This window comes from Narcine bancroftii, chromosome 1 (genome assembly GCF_036971445.1).
Source record: "Narcine bancroftii isolate sNarBan1 chromosome 1, sNarBan1.hap1, whole genome shotgun sequence".
NCBI classification, from domain to species: Eukaryota; Metazoa; Chordata; class Chondrichthyes; order Torpediniformes; family Narcinidae; genus Narcine; species Narcine bancroftii.
In genome coordinates, this window is record NC_091469.1 from 490,899,097 (window position 1) to 490,925,038 (window position 25,942).

At 47.5% G+C, this 25,942-nt stretch overlaps 1 protein-coding gene across 4 annotated transcripts in view; it reads right to left on the reverse strand.

Moving 5' to 3' along the window:
- oplah (5-oxoprolinase, ATP-hydrolysing) overlaps nt 1-25,942 on the reverse strand; it is a 107,217-nt gene that overhangs the window by 21,430 nt on the left and 59,845 nt on the right. For all 4 annotated transcript variants that reach the window (XM_069915128.1, XM_069915131.1, XM_069915130.1 and 1 more), the window contains 4 exons: nt 23,141-23,292; nt 22,330-22,490; nt 21,212-21,313; nt 17,174-17,348 (listed from right to left, as the gene is read on the reverse strand). In XM_069915128.1, the coding sequence (XP_069771229.1) occupies nt 17,174-17,348; nt 21,212-21,313; nt 22,330-22,490; nt 23,141-23,292 (590 nt within the window). The remainder of the gene's footprint in view (nt 1-17,173; nt 17,349-21,211; nt 21,314-22,329; nt 22,491-23,140; nt 23,293-25,942) is intronic.

Sequence of the window (25,942 nt, forward strand, 5' to 3'; positions counted from 1 at the left end):
AGGGATTGAGTTGAGGAGCAGGGAGTTTCTACTGCAACTGTACAAGGTCCTGGCAAGGCAGCATCTAGAGAACTGCAGGCAGTTCTGGCTTCCTTACTTGAGAAAAGATAGACTGGCTTTGGAGGAGATTCACCAGGTTGATTCCAGAGATGAGGGGTCAGTCTATGAGGAGAGATTGAGTCACCTGGGACTGTACTCTCTGCAATTCTTATACAAAGATTATGAGAGGGATTGATTAGAGCAGCCATTGTCAACGGGGGCCCTATGGCCCTGCCCTGGAGACCTCAGCCTTGTTTTCTTTTCACCTCACGCAACATAAAATTATGGGTTTTTTTGTGTAATCGGCAGGAGAGAAGTGTGGAAGAAATAAAAATGTGACTGCTTCACGGGGAAGGGGGCCCCATAAACTTTGAGCAGAGTCGCATGGCGGTGATGGGAGAAATAGCAGAAATAAGCTTGAGAATGGCTGGATTGAAGGCAGGACAGTAGTTTCCACAGGTCTCGATGAACTAGAATCAGGAGACTCAGCCTCAAGATTCAGGGGTTTAGATTTAGGATGGTGTGACAGGGTATATATAAAGTATATAGATGTTTTTGGGAGATAAATTGGGAAAAATGTTTTAGAGTAGGTCACAAACAAAGACTTTAAAACAGATCTTATTTAAAATACTGGAGCTCTGCTAATGTTACACATATCGGCCCCTTAGCCTTTGCAAGAGCTTTGGAGAGAGCCCAAGAGACTTCACTAATGGATTGTTGTTTACAAAAAGGCAACAGATGAAAGATATTGTCAGAACTGCAGATTGTCTGGAGCTGTTCTAAGAGGGTCATGTGGTTTTGCAAGCAGAGAGAGTCAGGAGCGTGGGCGAGGGGAGAAGTAGCTTCCATCCTGGTTTATATATCAGTCTATTAAATTGTGACTAACATCAACCACATGAGACAGAGTGCAAGTTAAACGTTAGTTTTAATAGACAGTTTGGCGGGCAGCAGCCTCCTTTGAAGAAGACCGCAGAGCCCACCTCACTGACAAAAGGCAAAGGAGGAAAAACCCAACACCCAACCCCAACCAACCAATTTTCCCTTGCAACCGCTGCAATCGTGTCTGCCTGTCCCGCATCGGACTGGTCAGCCACAAACGAGCCTGCAGCTGACGTGGACTTTTTACCCCCTCCATAAATCTTCGTCCGCGAAGCCAAGCCAAAGAAAGAAAGATATATACAGCTAGGTCTTGCCTCTATGCAAGCCAAGGTGAGAATGGAGGAACCTAGCTCCGATTGGCTTTTTATACAAGGTCATCAGGTGGTGGCCCCTGGTGACCTAGTGGTGTAATAGCATATCACCACAGTGTGAAAATAAGTAAATATTGTTAAATAAATAGTTGAGTCTCCGGCTGCATCACAGTGTGGGTACGGTTGCTGCAGAGAAATGGATCGGGGGTCAATCCACAGGACCATAAGAGTGGCAGAGAGGATCCCTGGAGTCTCCCTCCCCCCTCCATCAATGTGATCGACTAGGAACATTGTCTGAAGAGGGCACGTAAAATCATTGAGTGAAAGAACTGCTCCTACCAAACCCTCCAAGACTCAAACATTTATTAAACACTATATATATATAGATCGTGTTATATGGCGAGCTCTCCACTGGCCACCGAGACAGAGGTGCACCAAAGAAGAGGTACAAGGACTGCCTAAAGAAATCTCTTGGTGCCTGCCACATTGATCACCGCCAGTGGGCTGATATCGCCTCAAACCGTGCATCTTGGCGCCTCACAGTTCGGTGGGCAGCAACCTCCTTTGAAGAAGACTGCAGAGCCCACCTCATTGACAAAAGACAAAGGAGGAAAAACCCAACACCCAACCCCAACCAACCAATTTTCCCTTGCAACCGCTGCAACCGTGTCTGCCTGTTCCGCATCGGACTTGTCAGCCACAAACGAGCCTGCAGCTGACGTGGACATTACTCCTCCATAAATCTTCATCTGCGAAGCCAAGCCAAAGAAAAGAAAGAGATAGATAGAAAAAGGTTTTATATCGGAGTGTCCTTCTCCTATGCAGGTTGCTTAACTGGGCTGAAGAGGCCTGCCTCCCCTTTTAGGTCGAACCATATCTGGAGATCAACGACCGCAGTTATGGAGTGGTGCGTCCTGGAATCTACTCCATAGTTATGGAATAGTGCGCCCTGGAATCGGCCTGCGTGCGTTTACTCCTGCCACGGCCGAGTGCTGGCGGTGCGGGCGAGCTTTCTTCTGCCCCTCCTGCTGGGCCCTGGAGCCCCCGGACAGGCGGCTCGATTACTTCCACACCTGGCACTCCCTGCGCCATGAAGAGTCCGCCGCCGCCGCCGCGTCTCAGCTTGCTTGGCCAAGGCACACGAACCATGGGTGTAAAAGGTGGGGCCAGTACTGCGCACACTGCACTCCACCTAAAAGCTCCTATGCGCAGGCCTGAGGACATGTCCACGTCCTCCCCCTCAAAAGATGCACACAAACTCAAGCAAGCATGCTGGAACATCAGAACCATGCTAGACAAGGCTGATAACCACCGACCTGAATATCAGTCTGCCCTCATCGCAAATGAACTCCATGACTTGACATCGACATAGCTGCTCTCAGCGAAGTCCGCCTTGCAGATGTAGGCAGCCTCCAAGAACACGGCGCTGGCTACACACTCTACTGGTCTGGCAAGCCTCAGGCTGAACGACGCCTATCTGGTGTTGGCTTCATGGTCAAGAACTCCATTGCCTCCAAACTCAAAAACCTCCCGACAGGCCACTCTGGCCGGATCATGTCCATGCGACTCCCCCTTCAAAACAAGCGACGCATCACTCTTATCAGTGTCTATGCTCCAACCCTTCAGGTGAAACCAGCAGAAAAGGACAAGTTCTACACTGATCTTCGCAACCTCATCCAATGCACCCCTACAGCCGACAAGGTTGTCATCCTTGGCGACTTTAACACTCGCGTCGGCAAAGACTCAGAAACCTGGCCAGGAATCCTGGGCAAGCATGGTGTCAGCAAGTGCAATGACAACGGGCACCTCCTGTTGGAGCTCTGTGCAGAACAGCGGCTTGTCATTACTAACACCCTTTTCCAGCAGAGAGACAGCCTGAAGACTACCTGGATGTATCCCCGATCCAAACACTGGCACCTCCTGGACTACGTTCTGGTGCGAGGAAGAGACAAACGAGATGTGCTCCACTCCAGGGTCATGCCCAGCGCAGAATGCCACACTGACCACCGGCTTGTTCGCTGCAAGCTCAACCTTCACTTCAAGCCAAAGTTCAAGAACAGTGGAGCCGCCAGAAAGAGGTTCAATGTTGGAAACTTGCAGTCAGACAAAGTGAGAGGAAACTTCCAGGCAAATCTCCAAGCAAAGCTCGAGGATGCAATCCGCCTCACGGACTCGTCCCCTGAAACCCTCTGGGATCAGCTGAAGACTACCATACTGCAATCCACTGAAGAGGTACTGGGCTTCTCCTCCAGGAAAAACAAGGACTGGTTCGACGAAAACAACCAGGAAATCCAGGAGCTGCTGGAAAAGAAGCGAGCTGCCCACCAGGCTCACCTTGCAAAGCCGTCCTGGCCAGAGAAGAAACGAGCCTTCCGTCGCGCATGCAGCCATCTTCAGCGCAAACTCCGGGAGATCCAAAATGAGTGTTGGACTAGCCTCGCCAAACGAACCCAGCTTAGCACCGACATTGGTGACTTCAGGGGTTTTTATGAGGCTCTAAAGGCTGTGTATGGCCCCTCACCTCAAGTCCAAAGCCCGCTATGCAGCTCAGACGCCAAAGTCCTCCTCAGCGACAAGATCTCCATCCTCAATCGATGGTCAGAACACTTCCAATCTCTTTTCAGTGCCAACCGCTCAGTCCAAGATTCCGCCCTGCTCCAGCTCCCTCAATAGCCCTTGAGTCTAGAGCTGGATGAGGTCCTTACCCGGGAAGAGACATATAAGGCAATTGAACAACTGAACAGTGACAAAGCAGCAGGTATGGATGGAATCCCCCCAGAGGTCTGGAAGGCTGGCGGCAAAACTCTGCATGTCAAACTGCATGAGTTTTTCATGCTCTGCTGGGACCAAGGAAAACTGCCTCAGGACCTTCATGATGCCATCATCATCACCCTGTAAAAAAACAAAGGCGAGAAATCAGACTGCTCAAACTACAGGGGAATCACGCTGCTCTCCATTGCAGGCAAAATCTTCGCTAGGATTCTCCTTAATAGACTAATACATAGTGTCGCCGAAAATGTCCTCCCAGAATCACAGTGTGGCTTTCGCGCAAACAGAGGAACTACTGACATGGTCTTTGCCCTCAGACAGCTCCAAGAAAAGTGCAGAGAACAAAACAAAGGACTCTACATCACCTTTGTTGACCTCACCAAAGCCTTCGACACCGTGAGCAGGAAAGGGCTTTGGCAAATACTAGAGCGCATCGGATGTCCCCCAAAGTTCCTCAACATGATTATCCAACTGGGAGGAGTCACGAGATGGAGTAGTGGCCGGACGGTGAACTCCAGCCCTCTCCAGAAAAGTCGGGAAAAACAAGAGAAAACACAAAGGCACAGAAATAAAAGTTACAGAAAAGTGAGTATAAAGGTGGAAAGAAGATGGCGACAAAAAAAGAAAAGTCGAAAGCAACGGTAAGAAGAGAGGAAGAGAAGACAAAGGAGGAAAAAGGTGAAGGCCTTACCTGTCCGAAGAGGCCCGCTGCGGAGAGAGAAACCCGCTCCCTCAGGTCGGTAAATAATGGACTACAAAAATGGCTCGCAGAGCCGAACAAAAGTGCGCAACCGCGCATGCGCGAAGTTTCGCGCATGCGCGATGCGAATGAAAAAAAACACACCGACGGGAGGGGGGACCAGCTGGGGAGTCGATCTCCACAGCCGGCAACGACAGCTGCAGAACACCTGCAGCAAGAAGAGACCACAGAAGACAATAGAAACAAGATAGAAGAGGAGGAAAGGGCAGCAAAGAAACAACAGATGGCCAACCCAGAGGAAGAAGAAGAGGAAGAGTATGGTGAAATAGAAGAAGAAAAGAGAGGCAAGGTAAAGGATATACTTGCTCTTATTAGAGGATACATGGAATCATTTAGAGAATGGCAAACACAGGAATTTAAGGATTTAAGAAAAAGAATAAACAACACAGAAGAGAAAATAAATAAAATGGAGATGACCTTAACAGAAATGGGAAAGAAAATGGACAAGATGGAAGAGCGGGCAGTAGCAGCAGAAATGGAGGTAGAAGACTTAAAAAAGAAATTGGAGGAATCTAATAAAAAAACTAAAGAGACACAAGAACTACTAGCTCAAAAAATAGATACAATGGAAAACCATAACAGAAGAAATAACATAAAGATAGTGGGCCTTAAGGAAGATGAAGAAGGCAAGAATATGAGGGAGTTTATAAAAGAGTGGATCCCTAAGACCCTAGGATGTCCAGAACTACAGCATGAAATGGAAATAGAAAGGGCACATAGAGTATTGGCCTCTAAACCACAACCACAACAAAAACCAAGATCTATTGTAGTAAAATTCCTAAGATATACTACAAGAGAAAAGGTACTGGAGAAGACAATGGAAAAAGTAAGAGAGGGCAACAAACCACTGGAGTATAAAGGGCAAAAAATCTTCATTTATCCAGATATAAGTTTTGAACTCCTAAAGAAGAGAAAAGAGTTCAATACAGCAAAGGCGATTTTATGGAAGAAAGGGTATAAATTTATACTAAAGCATCCAGCGGTATTGAAAATATTTATTCCAGGACAACAAAACAGACTATTCGCGGATCCAGAAGAAGCACGAAAATTTGCAGAACAATTACAAAAATAGACTGAGGGAGGAAGACGGGTAATGAGAGTTAAAATGATCACGACTGATATGTATGTGGGTAAAGACAAAAATAGACTGAGGGATGAAGACGGGTAATGAGAGTAAAAATGATCACGATTGATATGTATGCAGGTAAAGAGGTATAAGAGTGAATAGAGACAATGAGCATACATGAATGTATCTGTACTTAGAGGAAAATATGGATAGTATAGACAAGAATTAATAAGGGAAGGTAATGGAATAGAGAGAATAAGGAGGGAATTAAAAGAGGGACCTTTGTGACATATGAAAAGTGAAATCTTTTCTGGGGGAGGCGGGGTGGGGGGAAATAGCGGTCACTGCAAAATCAGTTGACGCTTGCGAGTGGATTCGCAAATCCAAATGGAGAGGGGAGATGTGGTTGTCCGACAAGGGATAAAGGACAACTCAGGAGGTGAAGGGGAGATTGGGGATAAATAAGATAGAAATAGGAGAATAAGGAAAATGTTAGATGTTGTAGGAATGTTGTCTTATAAAGAGTTGAAAATAAGAAAACAGAAATGGAAAAGGAGGAAAGGTAATGATGGAAAAACGGAAAGAGAAGATAAACAAAATATAAAAGGGCTACGCTGAACTATATGTCTTTAAATATTAATGGAATACATAACCAAATTAAAAGGAAGAAACTACCAAATTTAAATGAATAAATGTATTCCATTAGAAAAAATAACATATTGGTTAAGAAATAACATTGAAATATTCGAACAAGTATAGGAGCCTTACATTAAATACAATAGCAAAAACCTACCGGGGACAAACATTACCTAAGTTGATGGAAGGAGAAGGAAAGAAAAGAATGGACTCAGTAGAATTTCTGGTGTAATTTGGTTGAATGACAACATTGTCTGACTGGCTTAATGCAACCTAGATTGTATACCTAAAATGGATGAGAGGGGGGGGTGGGGGGGTGGTTTGGGAGGAAAGGGGGGGGGGGAGAAAAAGTCACTGTATATGTGTGAAAAGAAATAGTGTATATCATGGCTAATGTGATTTATGGTGTGAAAAATAAAAAAATTTAAAAAAAAAAAAAAAAAAAAAAAAAAAAAAACATGATTATCCAACTGCACGAAAACCAACAAGGTCGGGTCAGATACAGCAATGAGCTCTCTGAACCCTTCTCCATTAACAATGGCGTGAAGCAAGGCTGCGTTCTCGCACCAACCCTCTTTACTATCTTCTTCAGCATAATGCTGAAACAAGCCATGAAAGACCTCAACAATGAAGACGCTGTTTACATCCGGTACCGCACGGATGGCAGTCTCTTCAATCTGAGGCGCCTGCAAGCTCACACCAAGTCACAAGAGCAACTTGTCCGTGAACTACTCTTTGCAGATGATGCTGCTTTAGTTGCCCATTCAGAGCCAGCTCTTCAGCGCTTGACGTCTTGTTTTGCGGAAACTGCCAAAATGTTTGGCCTAGAAGTCAGCCTGAAGAAAACTGAGGTCCACCATCAGCCAGCTCCCCACCATGACTACCAGCCCCCCCACATCTCCATCGGGCACACAAAACTCAAAGCGGTCAACCAGTTTACCTACCTCGGCTGCACCATTTCATCTGATGCAAGGATCGACAACGAGATAGACAACAGACTCGCCAAGGCAAATAGCGCCTTTGGAAGACTACACAAAAGAGTCTGGAAAAACAACCACCTGAAGAAACACACAAAGATCAGCGTGTACAGTGCCGTTGTCATACCCACACTCCTGTTTGGCTCCGAATCATGGGTCCTCTACCGGCATCACCTACGGCTCCTAGAACGCTTCCATCAGCGCTGTCTCCGCTCCATCCTCAACATTCATTGGAGTGACTTCATCACCAACATCGAAGTACTCGAGCTGGCAGAGTCCGCAAGCATCGAATCTACGCTGCTGAAGACCCAACTGCGCTGGGTGGGTCACGTCTTCAGAATGGAGGACCATCGCCTTCCCAAAATCGTGTTATATGGCGAGCTCTCCACTGGCCACCGAGACAGAGGTGCACCAAAGAAGAGGTACAAGGACTGCTTAAAGAAATCTCTTGGTGCCTTCCACATTGACCACCACCAGTGGGCTGATCTCGCCTCCAACCATGCATCTTGGCGCCTCACAGTTCAGCGGGCAGCAACCTCCTTTGAAGAAGACCGCAGAGCCCACCTCACTGACAAAAGACAAAGGAGGAAAAACCCAACACCCAACCCCAACCCACCAATTTTCCCTTGCAACCGCTGCAACCGTGTCTGCCTGTCCCGCATCGGACTTGTCAGTCACCAACGAGCCTGCAGCAGACGTGGACATACCCCTTCATAAATCTTCGTCCGCGAAGCCAAGCCAAAGAAAAGAAAGAGATAGAAATAGATAGATAGATAGATAAAAGCTAAAGGTTTAGTGGGCCGAGCAACCGTGTGAATGGGCCAAATCACCTTACAAACGAACATTCCAAAATGGCACAAGCCTCCCTTCACTGCCAAGAAGGAGCCTGCATTTAGCAACACGTGCAAACTAAGGAGCCCTCCACTTCTGCATAGCGGGCCGCTGGCTGAGGAGTGACACCACAAAGAGATGACGCCACTTTCGAAGCCAGCGGACATGTCACCGGAGGTGGGCGTTTCCAACGGGGCAACACGGCGAATTCAAACAATAAAGTCAGTCTCTGTTTCAGCCTCGTACTGTGTGGACGTCTTATTATTCGGTGACACTGCCAAAGCAGACGCTACAGGTGTTGACCCCGACGGTTCCAACGTTTTGGAACTAGCATCGATCACAGCAACCGGCTGAATCCACAGTCGCAGCACCTGTGATCAACGCGGCGGGAGTAAATCTCCTGCCGTTCTGGGCGAGCCAGCCCAGGAACTGGCTACAGCTGAGTCCCAGTTCCACATCGGGGAATCATTTCAGAGGGGCACGTCATCAGGGCTCTGGACAACACCACAGCTGCCAAAGTAAGATCCTTCATAGAAAACCCACTGATGGAGCGTAAGTACGAGCAGTTCCACCGTTTCTTCCTCAACGCCCTGAAGCTCAGCCAACACGAGCGCCATTCGGATCCACAACATGCAGGGCCTGGTCAACAAAAACCTCTCTGAGCTAATGCACGAGATGGCAGCCCGGCGGACGGGCACACAGACTGGTTCCTGTCTGAGGCCCTGTTCCTCTCGAAACCGCCAGTACACGAATCCTAAGCACTTTTTCGGACATGGATTTCAGCGCACCGTAGCCAAGGAGGTAGACAGGCTGCTCCATGTGCTACAGCAGAGCTCCTTCCATGTGCGGCCAGTCTACACCATTAGTGCCGCCACCCTGACCAACCTGCCGGAAGCAACTACAGTAGCCATGGCACAGTATCAACGCAACAGGCGCATGGAGAAGAACTGTACTGTTTCTACCACCGCCAATGGGGCAAGAACGCCTGGCGGTGAACCCTCACCCCCGGCATGCTTGTACCCCACCGCCAAATCCAACACAGCGATAGGAAATGGGCAGGCCAGCCACTGATAGTGGCCTTGACGGCTGGCACTCAGAAAGGCCTACTCTACCTCAGAGACCAGAGGACAAAGAGGGACTTCCTCGTCGACACGGGCGTGGAGAATAGCCTCATCCTGCCCATGTACTTTTTAAAAAATTTTCACACTATGAACCAAAGCAATCAAAATACACACAAACATTTCCCTCTTAAATATACACAGTGGCATTTTCTCCCTTTTTTTTCTTCCCTACCTTTCCTCCCCCCTTCCCACCCCCTTCCAAACCCACTAAACATTCAACATATACAATACAATAAACCCATTAAACAATGTCATCACACAATGAAAATAAACAAGAAAAACGTGTCATCTACTTTTACACACTGGATCGGGTCATTTCGTCTTCTTATCATTTTAGGGGATGGAGGTCTGTGGTCGGCCTTCTCTGTTCTGTTCCATCTACGGTTCCCAAATTTGTTCGAATACTGTGACTTTATTTTTTAAGTTATATGTTATTTTTTCTAATGGAATACATTTATTCATTTCTATGAACCATTGCTGTTCTCTCAGGCTCTCTTCCGATTTCCAGATTGACATTATACATTTTTTTGCTACAGCTAAGGCTATCATAATAAATCTTTTTTGTGCTTCATCCAAATCGAGTCCAAGTTCTTTACTTCTTATATTACTTAGAAGAAAGATCTCTGGATTTTCTGGTATATTGCTTTTTGTGATTTTATTTAATACCTGGTTTAGATCTTCACAAAACTTTTCCACTTTCTCACATCCCCAAATTGCATGTCCTGTTGTTCCCGTTTCCTTCTTACAGCGAAAACATCTGTCTGATACTGTTGGGTCCCATTTATTTAACTTTTGGGGTGTGATGTATAGCCTGTGTAACCAGTTATACTGTATCATGTGTAACCTCGTGTTTATTATATTCTTCATAGTTCCGGAGTATAGCTTTTCTCATGTTTCATTCTTTATCTTTAAGTCCTTTTCCCACTTTTGTTTGGGTTTATAGCTTATTTCATCATTTTCTTTCTCTTGCAGTTTGATGTACATGTTTGTTATAAATCTTTTAATTATCATTGTGTCTGTAATCACATATTCAAAGCTGCTTCCTTCTGGTGACCTCAGCATGCTTCCCAATTTGTCCTTCAAGTAGGTTTTCAGTTGATGATATGCAAACATTGTACCGTGAGTTATTCCATATTTGTACTTCATTTGTTCAAATGATAATCAATTATTTCCCAAAAAACAATTTTCTATTCTTCTGATCCCTTTTCTCTCCCATTCTCGAAAGAAAGGTTATCTATTGTGAAAGGGATTAGTTGAATTTGCGTCAATAATAATTTTGGTAGTTGGTAATTTGTTTTTTTTTCCTTTCTATGTGAATCTTCTTCCAAACGTTGAGTAAATGGTGCAGTTCTGGTGAACTTCTATATTGCACCAGTTTTTCACCCCACTTATAAAGTATATGTTCTGGTACCTTCTCCCCTATTTCATCTAGTTCTGTCTTGGACCAATCTGGTTTTTCCCTTGTTTGATAAAAATATGATAGATATCTTAATTGTGCTGCTCTATAATAATTTTTAAAGTTTGGTAGCTGCAAACCACCTTGTTTGTACCATTCTGTCAATTTCTCCCCTTTCCATAAGAATTTCCTTATTATTCTCTTTAGTTCATTGAACAATTTCTCTGTTAAGGGAATTGGTAACGATTGAAATAGGTATTGTATCCTTGGGAAGATATTCATTTTAATGCAATTTACCCTCCCTATCAGTGTTAGTGGTAAATCTTTCCAATGTTCTAAGTCATCTTGTAATTTCTTCATTAATGGCTGATAACTTAATTTGTATAGATGGCCTAGATTATTATCTAGTTTAATACCTAGGTATAGATTGCTTGTGTTTGCCATTTAAATGGTGATTCTTTTTTAAACTCTGTGTAATCCACATTATTCATTGGCATCGCTTCACTTTTATTTGTGTTGATCTTGTACCCCGATATTTCTCCATATTCCTTCAATTTCTTATGTAGTTATTTTATTGATATTTCTGGTTCTATTAAGTATATTATGATGTCATCTACAAATAAACTGATTTTATACTTCTCTTTTATTTTTATCCCTTTTATTTTATTTTCTATTCTTATCAGTTCTGCCAATGGTTCTATTGCTAAAGTGAACAGTGAGGGAGATAGTGGACATCCATGCCTCGTTGACCTGCTTAAATTGGTTAAATTGTTTTGATATATATCCATTTACTGCCAATGCTCCCTTATATAATGCTTTGATCCAATTAATATATTTCTCTGGTAGGTTGAACCTCTGTAATACTTTGAATAAATAATTCCATTCTACCCTGTCAAAGGCTTTCTCTGCGTCTAAAGCAACAGCCACTGTTGGCGTCTTATTTCCTTGTACTGCATGGATTAAGTTAATGAACTTACAGTCATTGTCTGTTGTTCGTCTTTTCTTAATAAATCCAGTTTGATCTAGTTTTACTATTTTTGGTACACAGTCGGCCAATCTGTTTGCTAATAGTTTTGCTATTATCTTATAATCTGAATTAAGTAGAGATATTGGTCTATACGATGCTGGTGTTAGTGGATCCTTCCCCGTCTTGGGTATTATTGTAATTATTGCTGTTTTACATGAATCTGGCAAGTTTTGTGTTTCTTCTATCTGGTTCATTACTTCCAGGAGAGAGGGAATTAATAACTCTTTAAATGTTTTATAGAATTCTATTGGGAGTCCATCCTCTCCAGGCTTTCTATTGTTTGGCAGCTTTTTTAATATATCCTGTATTTCCTCTATTTCAAATGGTTTTATCAATTTGTTTTGCTCCTCTTCTTGCAATTTCAGTAGTTCAATTTTAGCTAAAAGCTCATCTATTTTGTCTTCTTTCTCTTCGTTCTCAGTTCAGTATAATTGTTCATAGAATTCCTTAAAGTTTTCATTGATCTCTGTTGGATTATATGTAATTTGTTTGTCCTTTTTCTTCCCACGTACTTTGAGGTGAGAAACAATACCAAGGGCCTCCCACTGCAAGCGACCTATGGATCCTCCATCATATAAGCACATAACAATTACAGTAAGGAAACAGGCCATCTCGGCCCCTCTAGTCTGTACTGATCTAAGTCCTCTTCTCTAGTCCCACTTACCTGCAGCCTGCCCATAGCCCTTCAATCCCCTCACATCCATGCACTCATCCAACCTTTTCTTAAATGTCAAAATTGACCCTGCTGCAACCATCTCTTCCAGAAGGTCATTCCACTTAGCCACCACTCTCTGAGTGAAGAATTTCCCTCATGTTACTTCTAAATTTTTGCCCCCTAACTTGTGACCTCTTGTTTGAATCCTCCCTACCCTCAAGGGGAAGAGCCTATTCACATCTACTCTATCTATCCCCCTCATAATTTTAAATACCTCTATCAAATCCCCCTCTCAACCTTCTACACTCCAATGAATAAAGACTCAGTCTACTCAATCTTTCTCCGTATTCTCGATACTGCAATCCAGGCACCATTTTTGTAAATCTTCTCTGCACCCTCTCTACTTTATTGATCTCCTTTCGATAATTTGGAGACCAGAACTGCACACAATATTCCAAATTTGGCCTCACCAATGCCTTGAACAGTCTCAACATCACCTCCCAACTCCTATATGCTATGCTTTGATTTACAAAGGCCAGCATACTCAAAGCCTTCTTCACCACCCTATCTACAGGAGAATCCACCTTCAAAGAACGATGAACCATTATTCCAAGATCTCTCTGTTCCTCTGCATTCCTCAATGTCCTCCCCTTCACTGCATACATCCTGTTTTGATTATTTTTCCAAAATTAATCACCTCACACTTATTGATATTAAACTCCATCAACCCCCTTTCAGCCCACTCTTCTAAGCGTCGAAATCCTTCTGCAATTACTGAAAACCATCTTCACTCTCCACAACATCCATCTTTGTATCATCCACATATTTACTAATCCATCATCCAAATCATTAATGTAAATGACAAATAACAAAGGACCCAACTCCGATCCCTGAGGCACACTGCTTGTCTCCGGCCTCCATCCTAACAGACAGTTATCCACCATGATTCTCTGGTGTCTTCCTTCTAGCCACCGTTGAACCCATTTGACTATCTCAACATTAATCCCTAGCACCTGAACCTTCCTTACCAACCTTCCATGTGGAACCTTATTGAAGGCTTTACTGAAATCCATCCCCAGCTATGGGACCTGCCTGACCACCATCCATGCTGCAGATGCAGTTTTCCAGTGGGAGTGCATTATTGCGGCCGTGGCACAGGCACTACTCGGAGCGGATTTCCGATGAGCTCATGATCTGCCAGTGGACATGACAAGATGCTGGTTAGTGAATGCTACCATGTTCCAGTCAATCCACTCCCTGGACTGAGGTGGGTACGCCTGCCTACTGGCCTGAAACTTTATGACTCCAACCCGCCACATGGCGTGGAGCACCACATAGAGACTGCTGGCCCCCAGTACATGCACAAGCCCGGCGCCACCCACAGAACAAGCTCCAACAAGCCAAGGCCGAGTTTCCACCATGGAGGAGTTGGAGATCATCCGCTGTTCCAACAGCCCATGGGCCTCCCCATTCCACATGGTGCAGAGGAGTTCCAGTGGTTGGCGTCCATACGGCAACTACCAACAGCTGAATGAAGCAATGGTCCCAGACAGGTACCTCATCCAGCATGTCCAGGATTTTGGTACAAGGCTGCAGGGTATTCTCTGAGGTGGACCTAGTAATGGGGTACCACCAGATCCTGGTAGCTCCCAGTGAATGCCCTTTGGACTCAAAAACGCGGCCTAGACATCCCAGCAGCTAATGGACGTGGTTGGTAGGGACCTCACCTTCATGTCTATCTAGATGACATCCTCATCGCCAGCCCCGACACCAGCACCCACAGGACGCACCTCACCCTCATGTTCGACAGGCTGCTGTAGTTCAGGCTCAAGGTGAACCCAGCCAAGTGCCAGTTCGGCCTGCAAACAATAGACTTCCTGGGGCACCAAATCACCCCAGAGGGCACCACACCACTACCCGACAAGGTTGAGGCCATCCTGAACTTCCCTAAGTCGAGCATGACCAAAGGACTGCAGAAGTTCCTGGGGATGGTCAACATCTACCATCACTTCCTCCCGGGAGTGGCCACCCTCATGCAGCCCCTGTTCAGCCTCATCAAGCTCAGTGACAAGACACTGCAATGGACGCCAGAAGCCACAGAGGCTTTCCACGCCACCAAGTCAGCACTGGCAAAGCCCACGGTACTGCAACCCTGACCCCATCTTACCCTGGCGCACACAATGGATGCTTCGGACATAGTGGTGGGCACAGTGCTAGAGCAATGGGTCGATGAGCACTGGTGCCCCCTCACTTTCTTCAGTAAGCACTTCTGAACACCAGAGCTCAAATACAGTCCATTCGACCGCAAACTGCTGGCCTTGTACCTGGTGATAGCACTTCCGCTACATGCTAGAGGGGAGTGTTCACCGCCTATACAGACCACAAACCGTTGACCTACTCACTCAACAAGGTCTCGAACCCATGGTCGGCAAGACAATAACGGCACCTCTCCTACATAACGGAGGATACCACAGATATCTGCCATGTTGCAGGCAAGGCCAACATAGTGGCCGACGCGCTGTCCCGGCCCACGATCACCACAACCTTGGGAGGACTCAACATCCCCCAGCAGGACCAGAGTGAGGACTCAGACATCCAGGTGTACCGGATGGCCATCACCAGTGATTTCTTCCCCACACCAGGAGAACCGGCCATGGTGTGCGACATCTCCACCGGGTCCCCAAGACTGATCCTTCCCACGACCTGACGTCAGCGGATTTTCAACCAGATCCACAGTTTTCCTCACCCCTCCATAAGGTCCATAGTCCACCTGCTCTAGGACAAGTTCATGTGGCATGGACTCCACCAAGACGTTACCCTGTGGGCTCGAACCTGCTTACAGTGCCAGTATGCCAAGGTGCACCAGTACACCAAATCCCCATACAGACATTTGAGCTGGTGCAACGCTAGTTCAAATATGTCCACGTCAACATCGTCAGCCCCCTCCCAGTGAGCCAAGGTATGAGGTACCTGTTCACGACCATCGACAGATTCATCCACCGGTGAGAAGCGATACCCATGACTACGTGAGACACAGAGACGTGCGCCCAGGCTTTCCTCACCACCTGGGTCGCACATTCTGGAGTCCTAACCCACATCACATTGGACCAAGAAGCGCAGTTTCACCTCCTTCCTCTGGTCCAACCTGGTGAAATTCTGCAGCAGGCCAAGTCCACCGTACGACGGCCAACCGTCCCCAACCAACGGACTGGTTGAATGGTTCCACTGCCACCTGAAGGCCGCCTTGAAAGCCCAAATGACTGAATCGAACTGCATGGAGAAGCTCCTGTGGGTACTGATCGGGATCCACATATCACCGAAAGAGGACCTGCCAGCATTGTCCGTGGAGATGCACCTCTCTCCATCCCAGGGGACCTACATTTCAACCCCCCAGCTCCCAGCCCAGTGCTTTAGATGTCCTATGCAGGTTGAGAGCGCAAGCAGGCCAATGACCAACCCCCTCCACCATCCCAACTCAGCTTGCCACCCAGCCAAGTTCCAGCAGACCTGCAGTCCACTCACTACATCTTTGTATGCAGTGGACAACAAGGAACTCTCCTACTGTGCCCATATGAAGGCCCTTTCAAGGTACTAGAGAGAGACTATGTTGTGTTCACAGTGGACATTGGCGACCAACAGGACTCTAACCTGCCAGCCCTGGACCCCCCAGGTCACTGTGACTGTAAGTCAGACTGTTCAAAAAGCAGCAGTGATTCTGGGGTGGGGGGTGGTGCCACAGTCCGAGCGATCGCGCAGGTGAATGGGCCTAATTGCCACAACTAACGGCCATTCCAAGACGGCCTCCCTTCACTGCATGTGAGTGTGTGTGTGTGTGTGTGTGTGTGTGTGTGTGTGTGTGTGTGTGTGTGTGTGTGTGTGGGTGAGTTATGTCTGGTTGTGTGTCTGCGTATTTTGCACCGAGGACCGGAGAACGCTGTTTTGATAGGTTGTACCTGTGCAATCAGATGGCAATGAACCTGAACTTGATATTGATCCTCTGGTTTAAGGCCGCCCTGAATCCCAATCCTAGGTCACAAGTACGAGGAGCTGACGAACCAGAACAAAACACAATCCATTGGAGGAGAACGTAGCAGGTCGCGCAGCACCAGAGGGAGAAAGATGGTCGATTTTCTCCAAGCCTGACTCATTGAGTCATCAAGACAATGGGTTTGTTGACCATCCTTCTCCCCCAACAGACGCTGCTCAACCCACTGAGTTCCTCTGGCAGCATGTGCTTTGCTCCAGATTCCAGCGACTGCAGTCTCTTGTATAGTCTCTTATGAGGTAAGGTTAGCAGAGCTGAGACTTTTCTCTCTGGAGACCAGAAGGATGAGAAATTACTAAATAGAGGTCGACAAGATTCTGAGAGGCAGAGATAGGGTGAACATCCAGCACCTATTTCCCAGGGCAGGAATAGCAAACATGTGTACAAGTGAAGGGAGGGAGGTTTGGGGCGACGTCAGGGATAAGTTTTTTTTTACACAGTGAGTGGTGAGTCCCTGGAATGCCTTGCCAGGGATGGTGGTGAAGGCTGGAACATTTGCGGCATTTAAAAGAGACAGGCACATGGATGGAAGAAAAATAGAGGGTTAAGGGATAGGGGGGATTAGTAAACTTTTTTAAGAATATAAGCGTTGGCACAACTGTGCTGCGGTTCTATGTTCCACATGTACCGCCTCAATGAGCAGGATCCCCTCCTTACTCACCCTCCTCCTGGAAAACCCCATTCTTCACCAGCTTGAAGGAAACGAAGACAGCCCCTTCCTCCTGCAAGGACTTGGAGTGAGGGGGCATGGAGCCTGGCGTGATGCCACCGATGTCAGCATGGTGCCCTCGGCTTGCCAAGAAGAACACCGGGTGGGGAATGCCCTTGCGGAACACCTGTTGGCGTGAGAAGCACCGTGAGTCGCTGGGTCCCGTCTCCACCACCCCACCCACATCCCTTACGAGTGCTGCAAAGCTTCGCCGCCTCTCTCGTCGACCTTGCCGTGCCAGTCCTTGCTGGAACATGTGGGTCTGAACACAGCTTGCCCACATCGGTCACAGACAGCTCTGAAGTAAAACACGAAAGTCTGCGGACATCGTGGTTTAAGTAAAAACGTAACGCTGGAGAAACTCGGCAGGTCAAACAATGTCCATTATATAGCAAAGGTAAAAATACACAACCAAAGTCACGGGCTTGAGCCCTTTGCCAAGGCATCTAAAATGTTGGCAGGAATCCGAACAAAATGCCAGACCACAAAGCCTACAGACCCTAGGACGAGAGAGAATAATATTTTGGCACGGACAAGAAGGGCCTGTTTCTGTGCTGTATTAACACTACAGCACAATAAAAGCCCTTCAGCCCTTGATGTTGTGCCAACCCAAATATTCTTTAAAAAAGTTCTAAACCCTCCCTACCCCTTAACTCTCTATTTTTCTTCCATCCATGCATCTGTCTAAGAGTCTCTTAAATACCCCTAATGTTTCAGCCTCCACCACCATCCTTGGCAAGGCATTCCAGGCCCCCACAACTCTGTGTAAAACAACATCCCTGACATCTCCCCTAAACTTCCCTCTTTTCACTTTGTACACACGTCCTCTGGAGTTTGCTGATTCTGCCCTGGGAAACAGGTGCTGGCTGTCCACCATATTTATGCCTCTCATAATCTTGTAGACCTTTGTCAAGTCTCCTCTCATCCTTCTATGCTCCAAAAAGCCCCAGTTCTGCTAATCTTGCCTTATAAGACCTCAAGGCCACATCCTGGTAAATCTACTCTGCACTCTCTCCACACCTTCCACATCCTTCCTATAATGAGGTTACCAGAACTGAACACAATACTCTAAATGAGGCATCACCAAAGATTTGTGGAGTTGCAACACGACCTCTCTACTGCTGAACTCAATCCCCCTTTTAATGAATCACAGCTCCCATAGGCCTTCTTAACTATCCTATCAACTGTGTGGTGACCCTATGAGGTCTGAGCAGTGGTGTTCCGCGGGGTACTGGTGTTGGGACCCCTGCTGTTGGCGATGAATGATTTGGATGAGGAAGTAGAACATAGAACATTCTACTGCAGTACAGGCCCTTCGACCCACAATGTTGTACTGACTCATATAGATAAATTTGGGTGTAATTTGTCGGCATGAGTTTTAATAGCTGGAATTGACTTCTACCGTGCTGTAAATAAATTTTAAAAAAATCTCTTCCGTACCCTCTCCAACGATCCCATATCCTTCCTGTAATGAGGTGAGTGTCAAGATGAAGGGCTCAAGCCCAAAACGTTGCTGTATAAAGGACACTGTGTGACCAGCTGGGTTCCTCCAACGTTGTGTTTTTACATGGACTTGATATTGGCTTGGCTGATATCTGCTGCTCCAATAAACATCCCCGAGCTCCTGTCTAAGGGTTGAATTTACCCCCCCCCCCAATTTAGGAATTTCCCACAAGGTCCAAACTCGTCCTTATTCATAACCAAGTCCACCATGGGCACCAACCTCTCATCCATTGCAGACATCTACATGAGGCACTGTCTGAAGAAGGTAGCCAACACCCTGAACTGGAGGGGACGAATATCCTTGTGGGAAGGTTTGCTAGTGCTGCTCTAGTGGGTTTAAACTAGATTTTCAGGGGGAGGGGAACCAGATGCTAGCACAGATAGAAGAGTGGAGGAGGGAAAGGATGGTGTGAAACTTATATTTGAGTCAACGGGTTTTACGTGGTGGAAATGTTCAGGTGCATCTATTTCAGTGCAAGGAGTGTTGTAGGAAAGGCAGACGAGCTGAGAGCGTGGATTGGCACGTGGGATTATGGCCATTAGTGAAACTTGGTTACAGGAGGGGCAGGACTGGCAGCTCAATGTTCTGGGCTTCTGTTGCTTTAGATGAGATAGGACGGGGTGGGGGGGGGGGGTGTAATGAAAGGGAGAGGAGAGACATTCCTTGTCAGGGAAAATATCACAGCTGTGGTCAGGGAGGACAGACCAGAGGCCTCATTTACTGAGGCTATATGGGTGGAACTGAGGAACTGGAAAGGTACGACCACACTCATGGGGTTGTATTATAGACCACCCCCTAATAATTAGCTAGAATTGGAGGAGCAAATCTGTAGAGAGATAGCAGACAGAAGCAGGAAACATGAGATTTTAACTTTCCACATATTGACTGGGAGTCCCATACTGTAAAGGGGTTAGATGGCTTGGAGTTTGTCAAATGTGTTCAAGAAAGTTTTCTAAATCAATATATAGAGGTACCAATGAGAGAGACGGCAATACTGGATCTCCTATTAGGGAACGAGACAGGACAGGTGACAGAAGCATGTGTAGGGGAATATTTTGTGTCCAGTGATCATAATGCCATTAGTTTCAAGTTTAATTATGGAGAAAGATGGGTCTGGGCTTCGGGTTGAGATTCTAAATTGGAGAAAGGCCAATTTTGAGGAAATGAGAAAGGATCTAGAATGCGTGGATTGGGATGTTGTTTTCGGGCAAGGATGTGTGAGTTAAGTGGTGGACCTTCAAAGGGGAAATTTTGAGAGTACAGTAGGTTCCTGTCAGGATTAAAGGCAAAGTTAACAGGTATAGGGGGCTTGGAAGCTCTCTTATACCTGCACCAATAAAGCAATTAAGCATACCTGAATACTCACAAACACCTGTGAAGCCAAATGTCCCAAATATGATGATACCCTGAAATAAGGGGATGATGTATAAAAAGTGTTGTACCGAGTTAGCCAACATTTTCATTTTGACACACAGCACCATAACAGGCCATTTCGGCCCACGAGTCTGTGCCGCCCAATTAAACTGTACCCCCAGTACATACTCGTGGGCCGAAATGGCCTGTTACCATGCCGCATGTCTAAATTAAAAAATTAAAAGATTGGTCACCCCTGTACACAGTCAAACCAAAATGTATACAAATATCCTTGATTAAATCTGGAACGTGCACTTTAATTACATGTGAATTGTTTGATCAATGAAGGTGCCGTTTCTGCACCTCAGAAGCTGGGGGATAAAATGTGACTCAACACCCTCTCTGCAGCTGGATTCTGGACTGCTGGACCGAGAGATCTCAGTTCCAACAGAACATTGAGCTGTGGATGACACAGTGGGTCTCATCGGCAACAATGATGAGTTGGGTTACAGAGGCTCGTGAAATGGCGCGAGAACAACAAATTGAGTCTCAATATGGACCGGACAAATATGATGATTGTGGACTTCAGGAGGACGAAGGTCGACCATTCTCCACGACACATCAACGGTTCCATCACGGAGAGTACAAAGCTCCTTGGCGTGCAGATGAACCTGGTCCCACAACATCTCCTCGTTAGGAAGCAGTGCCTACATTTCCTAAGGAGACTGAGGGCCCTCATCTTGATGGGAGCTCGATTGAGAGCATCCTGTCTGGCTGCCCCATTGTGTGGGATGGTAGCTGCAAGGCGCCCAGCTGGAAGTCAATACATCAAAACGGCCGAGAAGATCACTGGGGTCTCCCACTTCCACTACTAACTGGGAGCGTTACTTAAATAGGGCTCAAAGACCCTTTCCATCTAACCCACTGCCATCGGGAAGAAGGCACAGAAGCTTCAAAATCAGGCCCTGCCCAGCCAGGAAATAGCTTCTTCCCACAGGCTGTGAGACCAACGAACTGTGAGAATGATCCCCAGTGAGTGATCTTTATGAATGGTGCATATACATGCGCAGAGATGCTTTGCCGGGCTTCCTACAGCCAGGTGAAAATTAACCAACTTGAACTCGACAGCTCACCGGTGTGATCACTGTGAGGTCGGGGAGATGGCTGCCTCCTGCAATGGGATGGTTGCTGAGGATCACGTCGTTCTCTTCGAGGTCACTGCCCAAGTGGCTGATCTGCTGGGGAAAGAGATGCACTGAGAAATCCAATGGGGGACGCAGGAAGCCCAATCCTTCCCTGGCCGCGACCAAGCCCATTCAAATGCACCGGTGTTGGGGGCTTAAACTGAGGGGATGGAAGGTGGTCCAGGACCGTCAAAATTGTGGTTTTAACTATCACCCAGAAATAAAGAGAGTGACAGGAAGACGATGTGGTGGAGATCTCTGGCGTCCACATCTCAGGCAACCTATCTCGCACCCACAACACCTCCTCATTAGTCAGGAAGGCGCAGCAGTGCCGACATTTCCTCAGAAGGTTGAGAAGGGCAAGGCCCCGACCAACATCTTGCCCACATTTTACAGGACCACAGTTGAGAGCGTCCTGTCTGGCTACGTCACTGTGTGGGAGGGTAACTGCAAAGCATCGGACTGGATGGTCAAAATGGCCGAGAAGATTGCTGGGGTCTCCCTTTCCTCTACAGACCACATTTACTGGGAACATTTACTTAAATAGGGCTCAAGGGATCATTGAGAACTCTGTACACAGCATTTTTGATACACTCTCATCAGGAAGGAGGGAGAGGCCAGGCAGGCTGGGGAATAGTTCCTCCCTGCAGGCAGTGAGACTGATAAACAGTGTCCTCTAATGGAGTGAATGACTCCAAGGGCTGGAGACCAGTGTCTGAACAGTGGGGGAGGGGAGGGGAGGGGGGATGTGGGGAGGGAGCACAGAGTAGGATCCTGGGACAGGATCTCGGAAGGAAATGGGAGCGGGATCCGGGGTAGAGGGGGAACGCGGTGCAGGATCTGGGGGAACACAGAGTGGGATTGGGAGGGGAACAGAGTGGGATGGGGGGGACACTGCGGGATCGGGGGGGGGACACAGAGCAGGATCCCAAGGGCAATGCAGAGCAGGATCCCAGGGGAGGGGGATGCAGACCTGGTTCCAGGTGGTGGTGGAACATGGAGTGGGATCTCAGTTGTTGGGGGGGGGGGAAGAACACGGAGGGGAATCCAGGGGAACACGACCGTACCTGAAACTGCACCGTCTCCTGCATGGCGCCCAGGTGCACGGGGATGTGCGGCGCGTTGGACACCAGGCCGCCCTCCGGTCCAAACAGGGCACACGAGAAGTCCAAACGCTCCTTAATGTTGGTGGAGATGGCAGTCCGCTGTAGGACCCGTCCCATCTGCTCTGTGGGGGCATGGGGGGGAGGGTAAGGGGAAGTAGGAGGGGAAAGGGGAGTAAAAGGGAAAGTGGGGGAGGAGAGAGAGGAAGGGGAGGGGAGAGAGGAAGAGGGAAGGGAAAGAGGAAGGGATGAGGGGTTTGTAGTGGGGGAGAGTTGGCAAGAGGATAGGGGTGCAGTTGGGTGAGATTGCAGAGAGGGGGCAGGTGGGCAGGAAGGAAGGGGAGGCGTGGGAGGGGGTGGCAGGGCAGGGAAGCGGATGGGGGGGGGGAGGCGAGGTGGCGTGGCCAAGGTGGGGTGAGAGGGGCGAGGGGGTTGGAGGGTGGGCAGATGAAGCGGGGGGGCAGAGTTGGGGAGGAGGTAGGAATGGGGAGGTGAGGGGGAATTTGACTGTGTGAAAACTGTATACACAATAATCCCCTCACCACACATCCCCTCAGTACCCCCTCCCTCAGTTTCTCCCTACCAGTACCCCTCTCCTTCAGTCCCCCTCCCTCAGTACCCCCTCCCCCCAGTATCCCCCTCCGTCAGTACTGCCTCTCCCGCCATGCTGCCGACTGATAATCTGCACTCTTGCTGTATTGCCCCTACCTCGATGGGGTCGAAGCCCCCCCCCTCCCCACACTGTATCTGCACTCCCCTCTCCCCCCCCCCTTACCAGCAATGCTCATGAAGCGGTGGGAGAAGATGGAGAGCTGCACTGTGTCCAGCTCTAGCCCCACCGCTTGTCCCTTCCCACTGCCGACAGTGATGAGCATGTCCCCGTACTGAGTGATCTCCGCCTCACAGTCTGGTTCAATCAGAATGGTGCTGCAACATTTAATAAAAACACTCCCATCAACACAATGTCGTAATAAAACCCTGGTCAAATGTAGGCTTCCCAACGTCTTCTTACAGCTGAACAAAGACCAGAAGATGAAGGATTAGAAATAGGCCATTCAGCCCATCAAGTCTGCCCCTCCATTTGATCCTGAGCTGATCCATTTCCTCACTCAGCCCCACTGCCCGGCCTTCTCCCCATAACCTTTGATGCCCTGGCTAATCAAGAAACTATTAATCTCTGCCTTCAATATATCTGATGACCCGGTCTCCACACCCGCCCGTGGCAACAAATTCCACAGATTCACCACCCTCTGGCTGAAGAAATTCCTCCGCATCTCTGCTCCTAGTGGACGCCTTTCAATCCTGAAGTTGTGCCTCTTTAGACCAGTGGTTCTCAACCATTTTTTCCCCATTCACATATCACCTTAAGTAATCCCTTTCTAACCACAGATCACACAGCACCTATGGGTACTCTGAGGTTAGTAAGGGATTACTTAAGGTGGTACGTGAGTGGGAAAAAAAAACGGTTGAGAACTACTGTCCCAGATTCTCTCACCGTGGGAAACAACCTTTCTACATCGACTCTGTCCATGACTTTCAACATTCAAAATGCTTCAATGAGCTTCCCCCTCATTCTCCTAAATTCCAATGAGTACAGGCCAAGAGTGTCAGACGCTCCTCATATGATAACCCTTTCATTCCCAGAATCATCCTTGTGAACCTCCTCTGAACCTTCTCCAACGTCAGCACATCCTTTCTTAAATGAGGAGCCCAAATCTGCTCACAATCCTCCGTGAGGTGTCACAAGGGCCTTATAAACCCTCAACATCACACCCCTACTCTTATATTTTATTCCTCTTGAATTGAACACCAGCATTGCATTTGCCTTCTTCACCACTGACTCAACCTGCAAGTTTATCTTCAGGCCGTCCTGCACGAGGACTCTCAGGTCCCTCTGTATCTGGGATTTTCAATTTTATCCCCATTTAGAAAATAGTATTCCTGTGTAGCGAAGTATTCTATATTGAACTACTATAGACATCAGTGTACATGTTGTGGAATAGCTCTACTCATTGTCAAGTTGATGTATTCGCTGGGAAGTCGATGTACACGCTGTGGAGTCTAGTGCAAGACTGACATCTCCAGGCTTACATGCTGGGTATAACACAGAGGTGAATTGTGCAGTGCGATTTGATGTTATGTGTGTTGGGACACCAAATCTAGCAATCTAATTGACAATGAATGCTCTGGCACATGTCTCAGTGTCACTGGATGGCAACGGGGTGGCCTCTGGCCAGAGCGTGAAACTGTCGACGACTATTAGAAAGTATCTCATGCTTTGAGATACTGGGGCAATGGTCGAAACAAGTCCACATGCACATGTTCAAAACACCGGTGTACCGCCAGGAAAGGTTGGAGAGATGCCTTGGTGTGCCGCTGAATTTTTGAAGTCTGGCAGGAGGTACATCTCCAGGCCACAACATCTTGTTTCAGTCCATGCCATATGTATTTAATCGACATGAACTTCTTGGTTGTTTTGATGGACGGATGAGACAAGCTACGTACCTGGTCAAAAAGACATCAAGATGCTGGAATCACTGGTCTAGGGTAGCTCAAAGACATGTCACAAAGTAGAGTTGGACCGCTGCATGTCCAGGTTAGTAATGGCCATACCGTATGCCTGAACATCGGGGTCCATGGCCTGTGCACTGGCCAATTCAGGAATATCAACATCACCCTGATTATGATGTGCAGTCAGTCTGGACAGCATGCCAGTCATGAGATTGTTTTTACCTGAGACATGGCGCACGTCCGTCGTGAATTCAGAAATGTGTGACAAGTGATGCTGCTGCCTGGTCGACCATGGGTCCAATATTTTGCTGAAGGCAAAAACGAGCGGCTTATGATCCGTAAAAGCAGTGAAATGCCGACCCTCCACAACATATCGGGTGGCTAGATACAATGCCAAGTTCCCGATCAAATGTGCTGTATTTTATCTCCAATGGCCATGGGGGTTGGGTAAAGAAAGCGAGGGGATGGCAATGGCCATCGATGGACTGTTCAAGAACTGCACCCACGGCTGTATCCGAGGTGTCGATGTTAAGTGCCAGGGAAGTGTCGGGATTAGGATGTGCGAGCATTGCTGCATTGACCAGAGTATCTTTGGCACTTGTGAACGCAAGCTCTGCCTCTGTTGTCCAGGTAACCTCCCTGTGTTTTGAGGTGAGAATCTGAAACAGTGATCAAAGAATATCAACAGCTGCTGGAATGAACCGGTGATAGAAGTTGATCATGCCCAAGAATTTCTGCAGGCCCTTAACTGTGGTAGGTTTCGGAAAAGCACGGACTGCCTCTACCTTGCTGGATAAGGGAAAGACAACATTGGCCGTGATCCTGTGTCCCAGGAAGTCGATGGTGGACTTGCCAAATTGACATTTGCTAGGGTTGATGGTAAGACCGAATTCCTCCAGCCGTTGGAACAGGCAGGGTAAATGCAGGAGGTGATCCTGCTCAGTCGCACTGGCTATGAGGATGTCATCCAAGTAGATGGAAGCAAACTCTAAATCCCTACCCAAAGCATCGATAAGCCTTTGGAAGGCTTGAGCAGCGTTCTTCAACTCAAATGGCATCCTAAGAA